The sequence below is a fragment of the Mauremys reevesii genome, linkage group 3, assembly GCF_016161935.1.
Source record: "Mauremys reevesii isolate NIE-2019 linkage group 3, ASM1616193v1, whole genome shotgun sequence".
Classification (NCBI taxonomy): Eukaryota; Metazoa; Chordata; order Testudines; family Geoemydidae; genus Mauremys; species Mauremys reevesii.
Window position 1 is genome coordinate 208,135,289 of NC_052625.1, and position 21,699 is coordinate 208,156,987.

General features: G+C 55.2%; 1 protein-coding gene across 3 annotated transcripts in view; it reads left to right on the forward strand.

The window, feature by feature from the left end:
- The first annotated feature begins 6,790 nt into the window (after positions 1-6,790).
- The window catches only part of GCKR (glucokinase regulator), a 39,058-nt gene continuing 24,149 nt past the window's right edge, over positions 6,791-21,699 (forward strand). Inside the window, exons 1-7 of one of the 3 annotated variants that reach the window (XM_039532306.1) lie at positions 6,791-6,874; positions 8,294-8,383; positions 15,246-15,401; positions 15,963-16,031; positions 17,585-17,653; positions 18,705-18,778; positions 21,265-21,331. In XM_039532306.1, coding sequence (XP_039388240.1) covers positions 8,324-8,383; positions 15,246-15,401; positions 15,963-16,031; positions 17,585-17,653; positions 18,705-18,778; positions 21,265-21,331 — 495 coding nt within the window. In that variant the 5' untranslated portion in view covers positions 6,791-6,874; positions 8,294-8,323. Of the gene's footprint in view, positions 6,875-8,175; positions 8,384-15,245; positions 15,402-15,962; positions 16,032-17,584; positions 17,654-18,156; positions 18,478-18,704; positions 18,779-21,264; positions 21,332-21,699 lie in introns of those variants that run through there. The other 2 variants (XM_039532307.1, XM_039532308.1) reach the window with 2 other exon arrangements.

The window sequence follows — 21,699 nt, forward strand, 5'->3', positions numbered from 1 at the left end:
CTTAGCTGAGGAGGTTGTGAAGGCTAGGACTATAACAGCGTTTAAAAGAGAACTGGATAAATTCACGGAGGTTAAGTCCATTAATGGCTATTAGCCAGGATGGGTAAGGAATGGTGGCCCTAGTCTCTTGTTTGTCAGGGTGGAGATGGATGGCAGGAGAGAGATCACTTGATCATTGCCTGTTAGGTTCACTCCCTCTGGGGCACCTGGCATTGGCCACTGTCGGTAGACAGGATACTGGGCTAGATGGACCTTTGATCTGACCCAGTACAGCCGTTCTTATGAACATCCTCCATCCTCTGATGAACAGAGGCTAGGGACACCATGCGGGGCTGGGGCAGAGCAGGGGCGGGCCTGGGGAAGAGGCAGGGGTAGGGGTAGGGCTGGGGCAGAGGAGGGGCGGGGCCTGGGGAAGAGGCCGGGCTGGGGCAGTGCAGGGGTGGGGCCTGGGGGAAGCGGCGGGGATGGGGCAGAGCAGGGGAAGGGCTGGGACAGAGCAGGGACGGGGCCTGGGGAAGAGGCGGGGCTGGGGCAGAGCAGGGGTAGGGGTAGGGGTAGGGCTGGGGCAGAGGAGGGCGGGGCCTGGGGAAGAGGCGGGGCTGGGGCAGAGGAGGGGCGGGGCCTGGGGAAGAGGCAGGGCTGGGGCAGAGCAGGGGCGGGGCCTGGGGAAGAGGCGGGGTTGGGGAGAAGCAGGGGCGGGGCCATGGGGAAGAGGCGGGGCTGGGACAGAGCAGGGGTGGGGCCCTGGGGAAGAGGTGGGGCTGGGGCAGAGCAGGGCGGGGCCTGGGGAAGAGGCAGGCCTGGGGCAGAGCAGGGGCGGGGTCCTGGGGAAGAGGCGGGGCTGGGGCAGAGCAGGGCGGGGCCCTGGGGAAGAGGCGGGGCTGGGGCAGAGCAGGGGTAGGGCAGGGGCAGAGCAGGGGTGGGGCCTGGGGAAGAGGTGGGGCTGGGGCAGAGCAGGGGTAGGGCAGGGACAGAGCAGGGGTGGGGCCTGGGGAAGAGGTGGGGCTGGGGCAGAGCAGGGGTAGGGCAGGGGCAGAGCAGGGGTGGGCCCTGGGAAGAGGCGGGGCTGGGGCAGAGCAGGGGTAGGGCAGGGACAGAGCAGGGGTGGGGCCCTGGGGAAGAGGTGGGGCTGGGGCAGAGCAGGGGCGGGGCCTGGGGAAGAGGCAGGCCTGGGGCAGAGCAGGGGCGGGGTCCTGGGGAAGAGGCGGGGCTGGGGCAGAGCAGGGCGGGGCCCTGGGGAAGAGGCAGGGCTGGGGCAGAGCAGGGGCGGGGCCTGGGGAGGAGGCAGGGCTGGGGCAGAGCAGGGCGGGGGCCTGGGGAGGAGGCAGGGCTGGGGCAGAGCAGGGGCGGGGCCTGGGGAAGAGGCAGGGCTGGGGCAGAGCAGGGGCGGGGCCTGGGGAAGAGGCAGGGCTGGGGCAGAGCAGGGGCGGGGCCTGGGGAAGAGGCAGGGCTGGGGCAGAGCAGGGGCGGGGCCTGGGGAGGAGGCAGGGCTGGGGCCGAGCAGGGGCGGGGCCTGGGGAAGAGGCGGGGCAGGGGCAGAGCAGGGCGGGGCCTGGGGAAGAGGCAGGGCTGGGGCAGAGCAGGGGCGGGGCCTGGGAAGAGGCAGGGCTGGGGCAGAGCAGGCGGGGCCTGGGGAAGAGGCAGGGCTGGGGCAGAGCAGGGGCGGGGCCTGGGGAGGAGGCAGGGCTGGGGCAGAGCAGGGGCGGGGCCTGGGGACGAGGCGGGGCAGGGGCAGAGCAGGGGCGGGGCCGGGGGAAGAGGCGGGGCAGGGGCAGAGCAGGGGCGGGGCCTGGGGAAGAGGCAGGGCTGGGGCAGAGCAGGGGCGGGGCCTGGGGAAGAGGGGAGCAGGGGCTGGAGCAGCACGCAGCTGCGCAGGGCACCAGGAAATGTGCACATGGTTAAGGATGGCCCTGACTATGATTCTTCTATGATTCTAACCCTAATCTAGTTAGCAAGACTGGATAAGGCAGAGACAGTCTCAGGAGGCCACAGCCGAGGAGGAGGCGTGAGGTGACTGAGGCCTTGGAGAGGAGCTGCTGGATTCTGGGTGTGCAGTTTTTCTTTGCACTTAGCATAGTCCGCACTGATTCTGGACCTTGAACACAAAACAAGTTCTCCTTTATCTCTAAGCCAAGCTGAATTTCAAATTAACCCGTTCCTAGACAAATTGCTCACACTGTGTCAGAGGCTTTTCTTTGGTAATTAAAAGCTCCTCTGAGATATATGATCTTATCTAGATTGAAGATACCTTCTAATGGGCATTATTTAGATGGATTTTCACGCGTGTACAGATTCCAATCATTTAAATACCTGCAGGTTTTAGGACCATAATGTACGTACATGTAATATGCTGGGGTACCCTTAGGGGGTGAGGTGGAATGTTTAGACTGTCCCTTACCCATTTTCCCCTTACACACAGAGAGAGGGTGCCCTGTCCGCGCTAGCGGCTCAAAAACTAAGGAGATGATCAGACTGTCAGTAGCCCACACGGAAGGGAAAGGGGAGGGAAGATGGGTTCACACACCCCTAGACCCAGGCAGCTTCCTCGCCGGACTATGCCAGGCTGAGTCAGACCACCGTGGGTCGGATCTCCTAAAGATCCACTAGTTACCGGGCTTGCGTTAGAGCAGTCCTGATCATTAGCTTCCGCTTCACAGGGTACTCTGGGCGTCTTCCGATAACGATCACTCACACTGGTGTACACACACACACACACACCAAGGCCTCTTTTCTTCCTTTTTTGTTAACCCTTTTTTAACCTTTTAATCTCTTTTTAATTTTTTTTTTTTTAACCACGATGCATCTTTACCTGGTCCGGACCAATACCATGAGACGGTATGACAACCCCTCTTGAGGCGGTAAAAACCCCTCAGCACCGGTGCATTCTAATGCATTTACCTATGCATTACCTTATGCATTTACCTATGCATTTACCTTGGCCAACTCAGCAGTTCCCAGTACTGCTCTAAACTAACCTTATTGGGGCCTCTCCCCAATACCACTTTGCATCTGATCCTGCTGCACAGTCAATAAGTTCAGATGGCGTGAGCCCAACAGAGACAGACGTCCTCACGGAAAGTCCTCCTCCGATACCCCAATAGAGATTTCAAAAGGTCTCATACCTCTCATGTGGCGCCATGGGGTTCGAAGGGGAATGATCCGTAGTAGCCGTCTGTGGGTCCGTGGGCGTTGCCATCCCGGACGAGCCCCCAAATTGTCGAAGAAAAACTCAGTTCTCGCTTTTTGTTTGGGTGCAGCAAAATCAAATACTTTATTATTTCTCCAGTAATTACAATGGAGGGAGAGAATGCCATAGGACACAGGGTCGCCCCAGTCCTGGACAGGTCTCTCAACTGGTAAACAATCACAGCAAGCCTTTATACCTTTGTTACAGACAATTTCTAGCAATAATACAGATAGTAAAAAGCAACAACTACATTTTGTTTATACATAGCAGAAAGGCTTATCTTATTTGCCTCAGTCCTAAGAAAAAGCAAGCCTGCATTTTGGTTAGTGATTGCAAGGTCGTAATAACTTTGTACACAGTTCTTGTCCTGTCGCCTCGCACTATCTTTGCTCCTACAAGTCTCACGTCATTAGGGTTACAGTATGGCCTGACTCTTGCTAACTGACTAACATGCATTAAAATCCCCTTCAAATCCTTATTGAAGCTTTCCCTGCTTCCACAGGAGCTAAAGTGAGCATGCTCCAGCAGTGTGTCTGGGAGTGGGGGTGGGGACAGAGGCAGAGGGAAGCTCTGCACATGCTCTCTATACAATTGCGTGCTGGTTTCCTCTAGTAGGAAAGTGCTTGTGCTGTCAGGGACAATGGCACCATGTGAGGCAGACCTGGCCTCAGCTTAGAGGATCTGCTGGTGGGTTCACTCCTGGCTAGGGACTGCACTGCACCCACGTTTCTCCTAAAGGCAAGGCTTGTTCCTTCACTGTGGCTGTGCGAGGCTTAGCCAAGTAGTAACAGACGGTAGTCGGCAAAGAGGTTGGACTTCTGAACTCTGTAGATAAGGGGACAGCATCCACCTGCTGGGCCTGATCTGCCTTGTTCAGTGACTGTGACCTTTTGCCTGCTGTTGATCACATATCTACAAATCAATGTAAAATTCAACTAGCTCAGAATAATCAGCCAGTGGATGGATCTGAGTGGCTCAGCGGCCCTGGTTCCATCCCAGTGAACGTGATTATTTGGGGGCATGATCACACCAGACAGACTCGTCCTGAGCCCTCTCTGTCTGCTTGCGACAGGAGGACAAAGACCAGCTCCCTCCCATTCACTCCTGCTTCATTGGTTTTAAATCACTGATGGACACGTTAATGTCCCAGGTGCGCAGAGATGGATACAGTCCCAGGAGCAAACAGCAAACCAGGTGTGAGGTGCTCCCAAGTGGGGTAGGAAGGGATTGCTGCTATATGGCCACTGTGCTTTCCTAAACCAGGCCCAGTTTGGCTTGCAACACTGTACACGGGATGCCCAGTGCTCCCTCTAGGAACCCCTGTCTGGGCACAGCAAGGAGCCGGGCTAGGGAAAGCGTGAGTGTTTCAGCTGGCTGTTCTCCCTGGTGCAATTGCCCTGAGGCTGCCAGGCCTGGTCAGTGCAACACATCTCAGAACCCGGCCCCCATTGCCTCATTCAGCCAATCTGAGAGGAGAGCTGGTGAGGGTGGGGATAGGTTAATAGGGAGGTGGAGCCCTGTCCCCTCCCTGCATGGGGATTGGTGTGAGGGTCAGGGGAGGTGGGTTAGGTTAATGATCTGCTCCATGCTCTCGTTGTCCCAAGACCCAGCCTTCCAGCAGGGCGGGGGGATCCAGGAAGGGTCGAAAGGGAAAAGCTGTGGATCTCAGAGTGCTTCTGGGGCTCATTGTCTGACATGGCTGCCCAGCATGATTCTGCTTCCCCCCCTCCTCTCTCCTCCCTTGCTACTGTTCTCCGTGGGTGCTGTGGCCCATGACCAGCCAGGCCCTGCTCCTGGGAGAACCGGCGGTGTCCAGGGATGGCAGCACTCTCAGACCGGATCAGTTTGGGAGGAGGGCTGTTATGGGTGGCCTGTTCCTGTGGACTGAGAGATGCCCTGGGTTGGACCGTATCCCCAGGGTAAGGGTTCAGAGTTCCTCAAGACCAATAGCGAAGGGCAGGAGGCTCTAGTTGCTTCCGGAGACTCTAATCTATGCATTTTGTTTATTGCTGTAGACTTCCATTGGTTCATACACCGAAGGCACCAGGCACCTCGATGATGCATTTAAACAATCAGACCAAACCAGCATCTAGCCCCATAACAGGGCCCAACCAAAGCTCCTCCCTCCCCACAAACCAGCCCATCAAGGCTTCACTCCTCACACCGTGAGCCTGGCAACATTCCCTGAAGTTCTGTAGAACCAGGCTATTTCACCCTATAATGTGGGGAGCAGATTACAAAGCTGAGGGCCCTGCCACCAGCCGCTTCTCTTATAACAAGGTGGCTCCAGCTGAGGTGCCTCTCCTTATCTGGAGTGTGGCCCGGTGGGGAGAGCCGTGTCTCTCAAGTAGGGATGTCCCTGGCCTTTAGGGCTTTGTAAGTCAGAACAAACACCTCCAACTCCACCGGGAAACCACTGAGTGGCCAGTGCAGATCCCAGAGCACCAGCGCCACATGGAGCCCTGCAGGAAAGTGCTGCTCAGGAAAAACTGCCACAGACTGCCCCAGCAGCAGTAAACTCCTGGCCACTGCAGCAGTCCAGCCTGACAGTGTTGCAGACCAGGATCCTCCAGCTTGTGTCGCTGGGGAGGAGTCGCCCAGGTACAATACCCTCCTTCCCCCTGCTGCCTCCAGCATGGCTGAGCTCCTCTGGCCACTTGGCACAGGAGAGAAAGCTGGCGATGGTGTAGGGAGAGCCGGGGAGGACATGTGACAGTGGGCCCATACTGGAGCTGTTGACCCTGAGAGGTCAGACTAGCGCAAACGACCTTGTTTTGCAGCGAGGAGCTGTGCAGTGCCAGAGGTCTGGTGAGCTCCGCTTCCCCACATTGCATCTCGCTGGTCGCCAGCGGGTGCTGGGGCTGAAGCAAGTAACACAGAGCTGCTCCGAGCTTGAACCAAGAATGGACCTCCCCTGTGCGGCCCAGCCCTGCCTGCCCCTCTCTGCTCAGCCTCAAGTCTACACTGGAGCTGGAGGTTTAACTTCCAGTTGGGGCAAACATACCTGCACTAGCTCTGATCAAGCTATTGTGCTAAAACCAGCAGGCTAGCCGCCCCACATATGCGCCTATCTGACCCCTAGGTACCTTCCTGGGGCAGGTAGCCTGTCCCATTGCCCATGCAGCCGTGGCTACACTGCCATCATTAACACTCAAGCTTGAGCAGAGCTAGTGAACTTATATCTTCCCTAGCTGGAAATTACACCTCCAGCTCCAGCGGAGACATCCCCTCAGTCCAGCCCAGCCCTTGCTACCCGGTTCTGCCCAGTCTACTCTACCCAGCCTGGCCCTGCCCTCGCGGCCCAATCCTGCCTGGTCCTCTCCAGCCGCGGAAGTATTAATTTAGATGGAATAAATGGGACAAAGCTGTTAACAGAACCTAGTCCCTGTCCAACATTAATCAGTTTTAACCAAGGCTTGGCGTTTGGTATACAGAGGCCTCAGCTTGCTTAGCACCATGGCAAACTCACCATGGAGCAGCGTGTTCATCTGCTATTACAGCCACAAAAAAGAAGGCAAACGAGTAAAGCAGCTGAAATGTGAGTGATGAAATAAGGCTTTGGTGTGACCATTTCTTGTTCCCTTTCCCTTAGGAGCAGAGTGTTTTAGAAGGAAAAACCCAACCCTTGCTTGACAGGCTCTTAGATGGTATTGGAGACGGCAACCGCTGTCCGTCCTAGAACCAGAGGTTAGTTGGGAGAGACTGGAGCTGGTGTTATTGCTGCTGCTGCTGTTTAAAGTCCTTTCCTGCCAGGCGGTGGTTAAGATTCAGCTGGAGCTGGTAGGGCAGCAGTGTCATTGGGCTCCTTCTCGCTGGCCTGGCCTGGTCAGGACATTTCTCAGGCTCAGGGTGATGATGGCCCAGGTCCCAGGAAACAATGTGCCGGGGGGACACACCATGATGGTGAAGCTTTCCTCAGTAGCCACCCCCATTCTTTGTACATTCCTGTAAAATCTCTTTCTTTTAATGCCCCGCAGAGGGTGTGCAGGGTGGAATAGCCCATCCCCTCATTACTGTGGCCACCAGGCCTAATGTCTGACATACCAGTTTTGGCTCATTAGCTTCCGGCTACACAGCTCCTGTTTTTAACAAGCAAAATTTCAATACAGTTCTTGACTCGTATTAACTTGGCTGTTTTATTTAGAGCCGGTCAGTTCTTGCGATGCCCTTTCGCACCGTATGGTTGGTGTAACCTCCTGTACGGGCTTGGTGCAGTTGAGCTCACAATTTGTGTAAATTCGTGGGCCTGAGGGCCACAACATCTCCCTGGGGGTCGGAAGCTTGGGCTTGCCTTTTGTCCTCTCCCGCCCCACCCCGGTCTCGTGGGGTATCTTTGCCTAGAGGCGGGTTTACGCCGGCTCTGATAGGGGTGTCAGACCAGAGCACAAAGACAGTCTCCCCCAGGCGTGTGCTCCCAGGGGAGGAGGGCCACCCACCTCTGCCCATGCTCCCAGAAGAGACAATTCCATTCAGTTCTGTGATCTCTCTTGGGCCTGAGATACTAGCTCCATGGTGCTGAAGTGGAGCAGACAGGGCCCTCAGGACACTGAGGTGGATACAGAATGGCAGGTGAGTGGGGAGAGACGTGCTGTAGGGATGCTCGCTGTGTGTGTCTGATTCCTGGGGAGGGGGCACAGGCTTTCTCTGGCTGCCTACGGCATTGCTGGGGAAAGCCGTGTCCGTGACCGCTCTGAGGGTGAGCTGGGCTCATGCACAGTCCCCTGCCCTGCACGCGGGCCCTGGCCAGGAGCCCATATGCACCTGTCATGCTATGCGGCTGCGCAGCTGCTGACCAGCTGCCTGGCCTCTGTGAATGACGCAAGCAGCTGCCCTTATCCTCCTGGGATCAGTGGTGGGGGTGGTGGGGACCCTGGAGAGATAAGCTGGGGTATCTGCCCAGCAGCAGGACACGGGGTGATAGGAGCAGTTGAAATGTAACTGTTCAGATTAATCATTACAGCGTAGGGCTGATAAGGCTGGGACAAACCTAGCTGCCCGGAATGAGGGGGGAGGAGTGAGTGCCCAGTCCTTGTATCACCCACCTGCAGCAGCCAGACGACTGTTTGCACTGGAGTAAGAGGTTTGGGAACCTTTGGATTCTTCCAGCGCCATCGCCGTCAGTTCTGGGCCCGGACCATGCGTGGGACAAAGAAATACAGGCATGTTATTGAGACGCCAGATTCCGGCAAGTGGGAGGTAAGAACCACAGAGCAGCTTGTGGGTCTTTATTGTCTCCGGGAACTCCCCTGTGCTGGGACTGAGATAGGACACTACCCCGGGACCAGGTGCTGCCCTGGCTGCTCCAGCAGGGACAGGGCAGGAGATTTCTTCGTCACCTGCTGCCACTCCCCAACCAAACCCGCCCTGATGAGCTGGTTGCCGTGTTGCAGCCACTGCCCAGAAACCATTCCCATTCCAGTTACTGTGAGGGGAGCCAGGCAGAAAAGCTGCAGCCTGGCACTGCCGATGTGCGTCTGCGAGTGTGCTTCATCCCACAGCGGCTCAGCTGGTTCCGGTCCATGTCGTGCACAGAACAGACTCAGCACAGAAGGACAGACTCTGAGGCCAGAAGGGACCATTGTGATCATCTAGTCCAGTGGTCCCCAAACTTTTCAGAGTTGCGCCCTCACCCTTTCCCCACACCCCTGTGCTGGGGATGGGAGCAGGGCTATGGCTCCCAGGGGTGGGAGATGCTGACATTGATCAAGGGACTGAAGCTGGGGGTGGCTGCAGCTGGGGGTGGGTCTGGGGCCAGGAGTGGAGTCGGGAGGGGAGCTGCAGCCAGGGGCCAAGGCTGGTAGTGGGGCCAGGACTGGGGATGGTACCAGGGGCCAAGGCTGAGGATGGGGACGGGACTGGGGATGGGTGCAGAGCCTCGGCTGGTCTGCGGTCAGAGGCCAAGCCTGGGGGCGGGGCCGGAGCAGATCTGGGAGCAAAGCGGAGCTCTGTGGCGTTCCCTCCCATGGGGGCTGGCCCAGGCCCTGCCGTGCCCCCCCTCACTGAATGTTCCTCTGCGCTCCCCTGGGGGGGGCATGCCCCACAGTTTGGGGACCTCTGATCTAGTCTGAACTCCTGTATCACACAGGCCAGGGAACTTCCCTGAAGTAATTTCTGCTCCAGCTTTGATAGCTGAGACTGAGCTAACATAAGAACAGTCGCACTGAGTCAGATCAATGATCCATCGAGTCCAATATCCTGTCTTCCAACCGTGACCAATGCCAGATGCTTCACAGAGAATGAACAGAACAAGGCAATTATGCATCCCCTCTCGTCCATTCCCAGGTTATGGCAGTCAGAGGTTTAGGGGCACCCAGAGCGCGGGGTTGTGTCCCTGACCATCTTAGCCATTGATGGACCTATCCCCCAGGAACTTATCTAGTTCTTTTTTTGAGCTCACTTATACTTTTGGCCTTCACAACATCCCCTGGCAACAAGTTCCACAGGTTGACTGCGTGTTGTGTGAAGAAATACTGCCTTGTGTTTGTTTTAAACCTGCTGCCTGTTAATTTTACTGAGTGACCCTGGGTTCTTGTGTTATGTGAAGGGATAAATGACACTTCCTTATTCACTTTCTCCACGTCAGTCATAGTTTATAGACCTCTATTAAATCCAGCTTTAGTCATCTCTTTTCTAAGCTGAACAGTCCCAGTCTTTTTAATCGCTCCTCATATGGAAGCTGCTCCATCCCCCTACTCAATTTTGTTGGACTTCTCTGTATTTTTTCCAATTCTAATATCTCTTTTTTGAGATGGGGTGACCAGAAGTGCATGCAGTATTCAAGATGTGGGTGCACCGTGGATTTATACAGTGGCATTATGATATTTTCTGTCTTATTATCTATCCCATTTCTAATGGCTCCTAACATCCTTTTTGCTTTTTTGACTCCTGCTGCAAATCGAGCAGATGTTTTCAGAGAACTATCCATGATGACACCAAGATCTTTCTTGAGTGGTAACAGCTAATTTAGACTCATTTTGTATGTATAGTTGGGATTATTTTTTCCAACATGCATTACTTTGCCCTTATCAACATTGAATTGCATCTGCCATTTTGTCACCCAATCATCCAGTTTTGTGAGACCCCTTTGTAGCTCTTCGCAGTCTGCTTTAGACTTAACTATCTTCAGTAATTTTGTGTCATCTGAAAACTTTGCCATCTTACTGTTCACCCCTTTTTCCAGATCATTTATGAATATGTTGAACAGCCCTGGTCCCAGTGCAGATCCTTGGGAGACCTTGCTATTTAGCTCTTCCATTGTAAAAACTGACCATTTATTCCTACCCTATGTTTCCAATCTTTTAACCAGTTACTGATCCATGAGAGGACCCTTCCTCTTATCCCATGACAGCTCACTTTGCTTAAACACCTTTGGTGAGGGACCTGGTCAAAGGCTTTCTGAAAGTCTAAATACACCACATCCACTGGATCACCCTTGTCCCCATGCTTATTGACACTCTCAAAGAATTCTAGTAGATAGGTGAGGCATGATTTCCCTTTACAAAAGCCAAGCTGGCTCTTCCCCAATATATTGTGTTCATCTATGTGTCTGATAATTCTGTTCCTTACTATAGTGTCAACATACTTGCCTGGTACTGAAGTGAGGCTTACTGGCCTATAATTGCCAGGATCACCGCTGGAGCCTTTAAAAAAATCTGCATTACATTAGCTACCCTCCAGTCATGTGGTACAGAGGCTGATTTAAGCAATAGGTTACATACCACAGTTAGTAGTTCTGCAATTTCATATGTGAGTTCCTTCAGAACTCTTGGGTGAATCCCATCTGGTCCTGGTGACATATTGCTGTTTAATTAATCAGTTTGTTCCCAAATCTTCTCCTTTGAGGCTCAGTCTGGGACCTCAGATTTGTCACCTAAAAGAATGGTTCAGGTGTGGGAATCTCCCTCATATCCACTGCAGTGAAGACCAATGCAATGGTCTTTTCATCCCTGAGTGCCCTTACTGTTAGAAATGTGCACTTTTTTATAGTCTGAATTAATTTGAGCAGGTAAATCAGAAATTTAGCCAGAGCACCTGTAAGATACCAGTGCTTGACAAGCAAGGCAAGTCAGCCCTGAATTCTACAATGCTCTGGGTGGCTGGTGGGGCATTCTGCTGGAGCATCAGGCAAATTAAATATGAGCATGAATTGCACACTGAGTGCAGGGCTGCAGGGCTAATTCAAAGCGCTTGACGCTGTCCCTAGCCTCTCCATTCTCACTGTGTAGCAGGTGCGTATGTTGCCAGGAGACAGAAGCAGTGTAGAAGACCCCTGGAGCGGGAGTGGGAAGTTGAGGCTTGGCAGCTGTGTCGGAGGATAGCTGGGGTGAGAGACAGGTACTTTAGCGGATACGTCTAGTAAAATTAAGAGTAGTTAAGTTCTAGAATAGGCTACCAGGGGAGGCTGTAGAGTCACCATCATTGGAGGTTTTTAAGAACTGGTTGTACAAAAGAACATATCAAGGGTGGTTTAGGGTTACAGGTGGGACTGGACTTGATGAGCTCTTGAGGTCCCTTCCACCCTACATTTTTATGATTCTATTATTATGATCATCTGGTCCAGAGGTGGGCAAACTATGGCCCGTGGGCCACATCTGGCCCACAGGACCATCCTGCCCGGCCCCAGAGCTCCTGGCCAAGGAGGCTACCCCTGGCCCCTCCCCTGCTGTCCCCCCTCCCCTGCAGCCTCACTGCTGCATGGGCAGCGCTCTGGGTGGCGGGGCTGCGTGCTCATGCAGAGCAGCGTGTCTGGCTCCGGCCAGGAGGCGCGGCTCCAGACATGCTGCTCTCAGCAGCATGGTAAGGGGGCCGGGGCTGGGGCCGGGGGGTTGGATATGTGTCAGGGAGTCCTGGGGGGCAGTCAGGGGACAGGGAGCAGGGGGCGGTTGGATGGAGCAGAGGTTCGGGGGGGGGCAGGGGATGGGGAACAGGGGAGATTGGATAGGGGTGGGGTCCTGGGGCTGTCAGGGGGCGGGGGTGTGGATGAGGTCAGGGCAGTCAGGGGACAGGGATCGGGGGGGTTGGATAGGGGGTGGGGTCCTGGGGGGCAGTTGGAGCAGGGGTCCCAGGAGGGGGCGGTCAGGGGACAAGGAGTGGGGGGGGGTTGGATGGGTGGGAGGTTCTGAGGGGGGCAGTCAGGGGGTGGGAAGTGGGAGGGGTTGGCTGGGGGGGGCAGGCTGTTTGGGGGGCATAGCCTTCCCTACCCAGCCCTCCAGACAGTTTCACACCCCGATGTGGCCCTCGGGCCAAAAAGTTTGCCCACCCCTGATCTAGTCTGTTCTCCCGAATAACAGCAGTTTCCTGAATTGTTTGGGCTAGGTCAGAGCTATAGAAAAACAGCCAGCCTTGATTTAAACATTGTCAGTGGTGGAGTATCAGGCTGCCTGCTCACATCAACTGTTAGTGGCTTTCAGGATCTGTCCCACAATGCCTCACACTGACCGTACAATCGATCCAAGCGTTCCCGGTGAGGATACACACCGCCGACACAAGGATCCAAGTGTGCACACACACACAAGCGATTTAATAACTGTGGTGGCTGTATGCTGACATAAGTTAGGTCGACTTATTTTTATTGTAGATGTGGCATAAGGGAGGTTTTCTAATCCTTTTATCATTCCCATGGTGGTTCTCTGAACCCTCTCCAAATTATCAGCATCCTTCCTGAACTATGGACAGAGTGTTCCAGCAGCAGTCGTACCAGTGCCAAATACAGAGATAATAAAACCTCTCTACCTCTAGTCGCGGTGCCCCTGTTTATGTATCCAAGGAGCCAATTAGCTGTTTTAGCCACAGCCTTGCATTGGGAGCTCATGTTCAGCTGATTATCCACCTTTCTGTGATGCCCATTTGGAAGGGGATCTGCAAATGTGTCCATGGGAATCATACATCTGAGTTCCCTGATTTTAGACAATGACAATTGGCACTATCCTGGCCCCTTGCCAACGGGTGTGTGCAGAAACCAGCAGCTGCCAGTGCCCTTGGGTGCAGCCAGGCAGAGTATGAAAATTCCTAGAAACAAGGGAAACAAACATTGAGTGCAGCAGGTTTAGAAACCCAAAGGCAAGTTAATGCTGAGGTTGCTGAGCCCTGGCCAAACCTTTTGTTTCCTCACCTCTAGCTCTCTTTGTTGCTCAGTTTTGTTCTCCTGGTGTTCCCTCTCTGACCCGAGACTGGGCAGGGCGTGTGTGTACAGCACCAAACACCATGGCGCCCTGATCACTGGTCGGGTTCCTAGGAGCAGCCATAATGGAAAGTAACAATCAGAACAACAAAAGAGCGTAAATAAGCCCATCTGGTGAGCGGGGGAAGAAGGGCCGGAGGGTTGCAGTGTGAGGGGCTCTCTGTCCCCAGCTAAATGTGCACAATTGGACTAGTATATTGAGAGGCTGTGGGAGCCGTTCTAACACTGGGGCCCAGTCCCGCCAGGGCCGGCTCTAGGTTTTTTGCTGCCCCAAGCAAAAAAAATTTTGGCTGCCCCCGTCCCAGCCCTCAGCTCCCCCCAGCACTCCCCTGCTGCCCCAGCCTTGGGCTCTCCCCTCCCCCCCCCCCCCCCCGCACCCTCCTTCCGCCGCAGCCCTGGGTCACTGGTAACTTGCTCCCAGGGCGGGTCATTCAGCAGGAATTTGGATGTGCACAGAACACAGACAGGATTGGTTCCCATATGGTTACAGAGCTGCAGTAAAGTGGAACAATTTTCAGCTTGTGTGATTGGAGGATATCTAATCTGGATGCATATTATAAGACTGTCCTCCATAAATGAGGAAAAGTTGAGGTGCCTTTATTATTCTTTTGTTCCACTCTTTCTTTCTATGGGGAATTTGCCAATGCAGTATCACTGTCTTCCTTTTAAACAAACAAACAAAAAAATAGCAATTGAAAATAGCAATTCCAGTCCTAATAACCACTGGGACGAATCTCTTGCTCAATTTTATCCTACTTTTTCTACAGCAAGTTACAGTGGATCAGTATATTTGATTTGTGAGAAATGAAGTAACAGCTGCCCAAACTGAGCTTGAGCACTCCTGAATTTTGAGGTGTTCAAATCTAGAAGGCAGGTGCTGGGTGTGTGTGTGGCAGGGGCTGTGGGCTCCGCGGGGGAGCACAGCAGCATGTATGCAGCAGAGTGTCTGGCGCTGCGTGGAGCCAGACATGCTGGTCTGAGTGGCACGGTAAGGGGGCTGGGGGGTTGGAGAAGGGGTAGAGAGTTTTGGGGGGGCAGTCAAGGGACAGGGAGCAGGGAGGGGTTGGATGGGGTGGAGGTTCGGGGGGGCAATCAGGGGCAGGGAGAAGGGGGGGTTAGATGGGTCAGGGGTTGGGGGCAGTCAGGGGACAGGCAGCAGTTGGATAGGCATGGGAGTCCCAGGGTTTGTCAGGGGACAGGTAGGGGGTGGGGTCCTAGGGGGGACGTGTGTGGGGGTCTCAGAAGGGGGCAGTTGGGGACAAGGAGAAGGGAGGCTTAGATAGGGGGTAGGGTCCTGGGGGGCAGTTAGGGGCAGGGGTCCCGGAGGGGCAATCAGCGGACAAGGAGCAGCAGCGTTTGGATAGGGGGTGGGGTCCTGGGGGGCAGTTGGGGGCAGGGGTCCCGGGAGGGGGTGATCAGGGGACAGGGAGCAGGGGGGGTGTTGGATGGGTTGGGGTTTCTGTGGGGGGCAGTCGGAGGGAGTGGATGGTGGCAGGGTGGGGCTACCCTCCCTCCCCCTGGAGTGTCCTGTTTTTTGAATGTTAAAATATGGTCTCCCTGCCCTCCACAGTGCAGCTCTACACTCACAGCACACTGCAGCATGAGGTCCCCCTCCTTCCTTTCCAGTTGGAAGTGGCCAAGGGAATGCTGGGAAATGTAGTTCTTTCCCTGCTCCAGGGCTGGCTCTACAGGCAGGGAGCTCACCAAGGAACTACAGCTCCCAGAGCCCCTTGTTGGTTCTCAGCTCCCAGGCTGGATCCCTGCCACCCCTGCAAATGGGCTGCCCCAAGCAGGTGCTTGCTTTGCTGGTGCCTAGAGCCACCCCTGAGTCCCGCTCTGCCCTGCGAGACTCTGTATCCTGTGTGCATTGCCTTTCAGCTGGCGGGATACGAGGCAACTCTGCCCATCAGTGAGAAGTCCAACCCCATCACCAGGGAGCTGGATAAGGCTGACCCTGTGCAGATTGTCCAGCTTCTGAAGGAATGTGACGCAGAGATATTCCAGGAGGAGGACGAAGCTCTGCTCAACTATACGGTAAATTATCTGTCTTGCCTGCCTGTGTGCTGAGACCCCCTCCCCATAGCCACATGGGGTGTAGTGCTGTGGGAGAGCCTAGGGAAGTGGTAGGCCTGGGATTGAGTCCAAGAGGTGCTGAGATTTGTGTTGGAGGGCATTGCAAAGCCATCAGGCTGGCCCCTGAGAAGGCTCTATCTCTTGCTCTCATTGGCCTTGCCCTCATCACCGAGAGCTTGTTGATTGTGAGGGAAGAGATGACACACGAGGGAACCCCAGTTCAGTCATTCAGAGCCCAGCAGACCAGTCAGGCCCTCACTCTGAACCCCTGTATTCAGATGATGTTAATAGTCTCCTTTTCCTACTTTTCTGGCATGTATATATGGGTGGGTGGGGGAGTAAGCCCACAGAGCCCTGAGCTTTGGAGTGAGGGGGTTATCTCATAGGCCACTGAACCACCCCATGGAGTATGGGCCCAGCTGGGGTGAATAACCCTGCAGAGCCCTGACCCTTCTCCCCCGATCCATGGGCCTAGTTGGGAGATAACATCACAAAGCCCTAATCCTCTCGCTTTCTTCTCAGAGACTGTACAGTGAGTCAGTGCTGAAGACCATGATCGACATTATCAATAAAGTGCAGGAAGTCCTGAAGGTACATTGTAGTGCAGTGCACTGTGGGACAGTGGCTGGGTGTGGTATGGTATGGCACAGTGCAGAATGGTGCAGAGAAGTATGGTTTGGTGTGGTGTGGTACAGTATGGTGGGACATGCTGTGATGCAGTATGGTGCAGTTTGCCATGAAGCAATGCAGTAGGGTGTGGTACGGTGAAATGCAGTGTAGTGTGGCATGATATGCTGAAGTGCAATGTGGTTCCTATGAGGTGAGGTGCAGTACAGTGGGATGAGGTAAAGTGAGGTGCAATGAGGTGAGATGTAGTGTGCTATGGAGTAGCATGTGAGGGGAGGTGTGGTGCAGTGAGATGTGGTGCAGCATGGTACCGTGAGGCGAGGTGTGGTGCAGCGAGGTGCAGTATGGTATGGTGCAGTGAGGTAGGGTGACCAGACAGCAAATGTGAAAGATCAGGACAGTGGGTGGGGGTGGTAATAGGAACCTATATAAGAAAAAGACCCAAAAATTGGACTGTCCCTTTAAAATCGGGACATCTGGTCACCCTGAGTGAGGCGAGGTGTGGTGCAGTGAGATATGGTGCAGCATGGTACAGTAAGGTGAGGTGCAGTGATGCATGGTGCAGTGAGTTATGGAACCATGGCATAGTGAGGTGAGGTGCATTGAGGTGCAGCATGGTGTGGAGCAGCATGGTACAGTGAGGTGAGGTGCAGTGGGGTATGGAGCAGCATAGTACAGTGTGGTGAGGTGGTGTGCTATGGAGCGGTGAGGTGCAGTGTGGTTTGAGAACCATGGTTCCGCGAGGTGAGGTGCAGCACAGTACAGTACAGGAATACTTGTCAGCGCTGAAAGGTACTGTGCCCTTTGGGCATCACACAGGAGATGCCCAATCAGCCCTCTTTGCTGTGTTTATTGGCATCATCAGCATGTCTGGGGAGCCATGGGTCAGTGGTTCTTGGAGTTCCACACTGGAGAGGACCAGGCCTGCCCCCTCCTGGGTTCCCTCCTCTCGCAGAGCCAGGGAGCTGGGGACAGACAAGCCTTGGGTCACATCAGGGCCACGGCATGATAAAGGAAGAGGTGTCTCAGCACAGTGAATGTGCTGCCATCACAGAGCCCACTCCCTCTTCCTAAAGGACGTGCTGGAGAGGCAGCAGGGCATGGGGGCTCTTACCCCAGATTCTGGGGTCCATGTGCTCCCATAGCAGCCAGCTGATGGGATCCCTCGAGGCAGGCATCTGGGCCTGTGGTCCACGGCCAGGTCTGCGACTCCCAGAGCAGGCAGCCATGTTCTGCACTAGTTGCAGCTTCAAGTGAGCATGTTGCAGAGTGTGGCTGGGAGGAGACTGAGCATGGAATTGGGCTGAGGCCCAGATCTCACAGGGAAGGCTGATGTGAAAGGGAACAACACTCCTGGTCTAAGAGTCACTGAGGATCCTGTTATCAAAGGCTGCCACCATCCTCAGTGCAAGCGACTGTGGCCTCTGTCTGCTCTGAGCAGCTGTGGGACTCCTGCCTCTGGCTGGGGAGATGGGCCCACCTCCGCAGGATATCACCTGTCTCTGTTGGTTCTGCAGGACCCAGACAACACCCTTATCGTGCTGAGCGGCGGGGGCGCCTCGGGCAGGCTGGCCTTCCTCATTGCTGTGAGTTGCTCCTGCTTCCTACTCATCTCCACAGGGTGCTGGTACAGGATGGGATCCAGATACAGGATCCCAGCCCTGGAGAACACCCTGGATATGCTCAGCACACCCCACCCTCCCAATGATGCACCCCAACCCCTTAAGGACACACCCTACTTGGAGATAGCCCCCCACATCCTCCAGCAACGCCCCTGGCTCCCCAATGCAGCTCAGCCTCCCTGACCCCCTCCCCAGAGGTGCTCAGCATCCCTCTCCATTTCCCAAGGACACTGTGCCCCATGGTCTCTCAGTGAAGCACGTTCCTCTTGGGATCCCTGGAGATGCCCAACGCCCCAGCCCCACTGCCCTCAGTGGAGACACTCAGCCCCTTCCCCCTCCCCAGCTCCCACAAAGATGCTCAGGTTCTCCCGGACCCATCCAGACACTTAGCTCTCCCCAGCCCCTCAGCTGTCCTGCAGGTGACCAGCACCCCCCAGGCCTTGAGGGGGGAGCACAGAGGGCCATGGGCTGCATGGGTGGAGCATAGGATGGCTTGAGGGTGCAAGGTGCTGTAAGCAGCACGGGGTGTCCAAGGGAGCCGTGGCAGCAGGCAGGAAGGGTGCAGTGGGTTGCAATCACAAATTGCCATGAACTCTCTGGGTCAGTGCTGGCTGCCTGAGGTGGGGTGGGTGCCGGGTGCTCCTCTTGGGTTCCGTTTCCCACTTATAATCCCTGTTTCTGCTTGTGTTATGGGACCAGCCCCAAGCCCTTGGCAGAAAGAACCGTGCACTAGAGCTCATTCCTGGACTGGAAACCTCGGGGCGAGACACCGTAGTTTCCTGTTACAGGTGGGCTCTGTAGGGCAGATACAGCGGTGCTGGCTTAGGGGCCTCCTATTGTGCATATCACTGGGAAAAAGGGTCTGCTGCTGCCTCTGGCTTTGTCTTCTCTTCACAGTATGTTGTAGCTCCATCGTCTGCGTGGGCTGGGTGGTTCCTAGGATGGTTAATTGATAGACAGGTTACTGGGGTGCACGGCCTGCCTGTTAGTGCCTCTCTCCTCTCTCTCCTCCCAGGTTTCCTTTAACAAGCTGCTGAAGGGTCTAGGTCAGCTGCCCTGTTACACATACATCATTGCTGGGGGAGACAGGTAAGGGGGAGAGCACGTGTTTGCACCCAGCCCAGCTGAGTGGATAATGACCTTTGCTTCCGGCTGTGGCTCTGGCTGTCTGCCAGCCAGAGGCTGAGATTTGTCCCATCTGAGACCCTAGTGGGTAGCGTCTTACCTCCCACATTGCCTGGCCAAGGAAGGGATGGCAGAATGCTCCAGTGCACAGTTTGTAGACCAGTACTGTATGTGTGGGGTCGAGCGCACTTGGGTCTCTGGTTAGTAGTTGTCAATAGGAAATGATAATCAAATGGGGGTGTTTCTACTGGAATTCACTGGTACTAGGCCTGATGCTATTCAACACTTTAATCAATTATCTGGTATTAAGTATAAACTCATGGATGACTCACAGATTGTCAAAGTAAACAATGAAGAGGACAGGGCATCATGCAGAGCGAGGTGGATCAATTGGTAAGCTGGCCGATTGAAACAAAATGTGGTTTAATTTGCCAAATGCCTACAGCTAGAAACGAGGACTGCAGGCCATGCCTATAGAATGGGGACTCCATCCTGGAAAGCAGTGACTCTGCAAAGGTTATGGGGTCCCACTGGACAAGGAGCTGAAGATGAGTGTGATGGTCTGGCCAAAAGGGTGAATGCAGTTATTTGATGTATAAGCAGGGGAGTAGTGAGTAGGAGCAGGGAGATGGTTTCAGCTCTGTATAGGGCATTGGTGAGACTGGTACTGGAATACTGTATCCAGTTTTGGTATCCACAGTTTAAAAGGCTGTTGGAAAATTTGAGAGGGTGCAGAGAAGAGCCACAAAAATGATTCAAGGGTTGGAAAAATTGACTTACAGTGAGAGACTTACGGAGCTCACTCAGTTTAGTTTGGGGGTGGGCAAACTACGGCCCGTGGGCTGGATCTGGCCTGCGAGCCGTTTTAAGGTGGCCCGCGAGCCGCACCACACAGCTCAGCTCCACTCCAGCGCTCCGTCCAGGGCACAGGGTTGTGGGCCGGACCACACGGCTTGGCCCTGCTCCAGCACTCCATCCGGGGTGCTGGGTCGGGGGTCACACCAGTGTCCGGGCCCCGCTCAGGCCTGGGTGCTGGGTTGGGGCCACACCACGTGACTTGGCCCTGCTCCAGCTGGGGTGCAGGGTCAGGGCTGCACCATGTGGCTCCCGGAAGCAGCCGCATGGCCCCACTCCAGCTTCTACGTGCTCCAATGGGAACTGCAGGGGCGGTGCCTGAGGATGGGGCAGCGTGTGGAGCCTCCTGGCCGTACCGCTGTGTAGGCGCTGGAGAAGGGACATGCCACAGCTTCCAGGAGCTGCTTGAGGTAAGCGCTGCTCAGCGCCTAGACCCCCTGAGCCTCCCCCCACACCCCAACCCCCTGCCCCAGCCCTGATCCCCCTCCCACCCTCCAAACCCCTTGGTCCCAGGCCAGAGCACCCTCCTACACCTCAAACTCCTCATCCCCAGCCCCACGCCAGAGCCCGCACCCCCCTCCCGCACCTCAAGCTCAATTTTGTGAGCATTCATGACCCGCCATACAATTTCTATTCCCTGATGTGGCCCTCAGGCCAAAAAGTTTGCCCATCCCTGGTTTAGTTGGTCAAAAAGATCAAAAGCTGATTGATTACAGTGTCTAAGTACCTTCACAGGGAGCAAATACTGTGTACTAAAGAGCTCTTCAATCTGGTGGAGAAAAGCAGAACAAGAGCCAGTGGCTGGAAGATAAAGCCAGACAAATTCCTATTAGCAATAAGGCACACGTGATTAACCATTGTAACAAACTGCCAGTAGAAATGGTGGATTCCGCACATGACTGGGCTCAGTCCAAGGGTCGCGGGGTGGAATTATTAACACATTAGCTGTGTTCTACAGGACATCAGACTACGTGAGCTAATGACACTGGTCCCTTTTGACATTAACCTCTATGAATCTATCCAACCGAGCCAGCTGGAGCTCACACAGATAGGACTGAGCTGATGTGGGTGCACAGGGGGAGGTCTTGCTCCCACTCTGAGACTCAGTGAAGAGGGGCTTTTAGCTTCAGGTGGCAAATGGAGCCAGGAATCCTTTTTTCCCCTGTGTTGCAGCTGGTTAACCGGAGGCCACAAGCACCAGCTCACTGCCCGTTTCTCCCAGGTGCGGGATGTGGCTCCAGTGAGCCTGGTGCTTGTGGCCTCCAGATTAACCAGCTGCAACACGTGTGCTGCCCTGCACTGGGGCAGCCCAGGCCACTTGGGCTAGAGTGACGGGGCCCATTTGCTTGGTGGAGTAGCGCATGCTCCTTGTGAGGTCACAGGCTGCTCAAGTTTCCTGTGTCCTGCCAGCTGCAGTTCAGAGGGCTGTGGAGTCGACGTGTCCTGCATCCTGAGTGCATGGGGGACAGTTCCCTGAGAAGGGAGCATGGGGCCTGCAGGCTCCTGTGATCTGAGTGCGTGCGTTTCGCGGGTAGGGTGAGTGAATTGGCTGGTTGTATCTGTGAGTAACTGAACAAGGTTGTTTCCTCATGTAGATCCCTAGTGATGTCCCAGGAGGGACTGGAGGACTCCGCCCTGCTGGGGATCGAGGAGCTGAGCAAGGTGAGGTCTGGAGATGGGGAAGGAGACAGAGACTGAAACAAAACTTCAGTCATGACCCAGAGAACCCAGTCTTGGGGGTTTCATGCACCAAGTCTCTCTGGGAAGGCAGGAAGAGGATGGCCAGGGAAGGGCATATTGTGGATTTCCAGGAGACAGCAGGCCTAAGCCCCACCCATAGCTAAGGCCCTCCCCCTTAGCCATCGGCAGGAGCACCGCCAGCTTTTTTGGCGCCCTAGGCGGCGGAAGGTCCCGCCCCCAAAATACCGCCAATAACCAGGGCGACCAAAGATCCGGCCTCTGCGGTTACCGCCCCCCAAATGTTAGCGCCCTAGGCAACCGCCTAGGTCGCCTAATGGGTTGCACCGGCC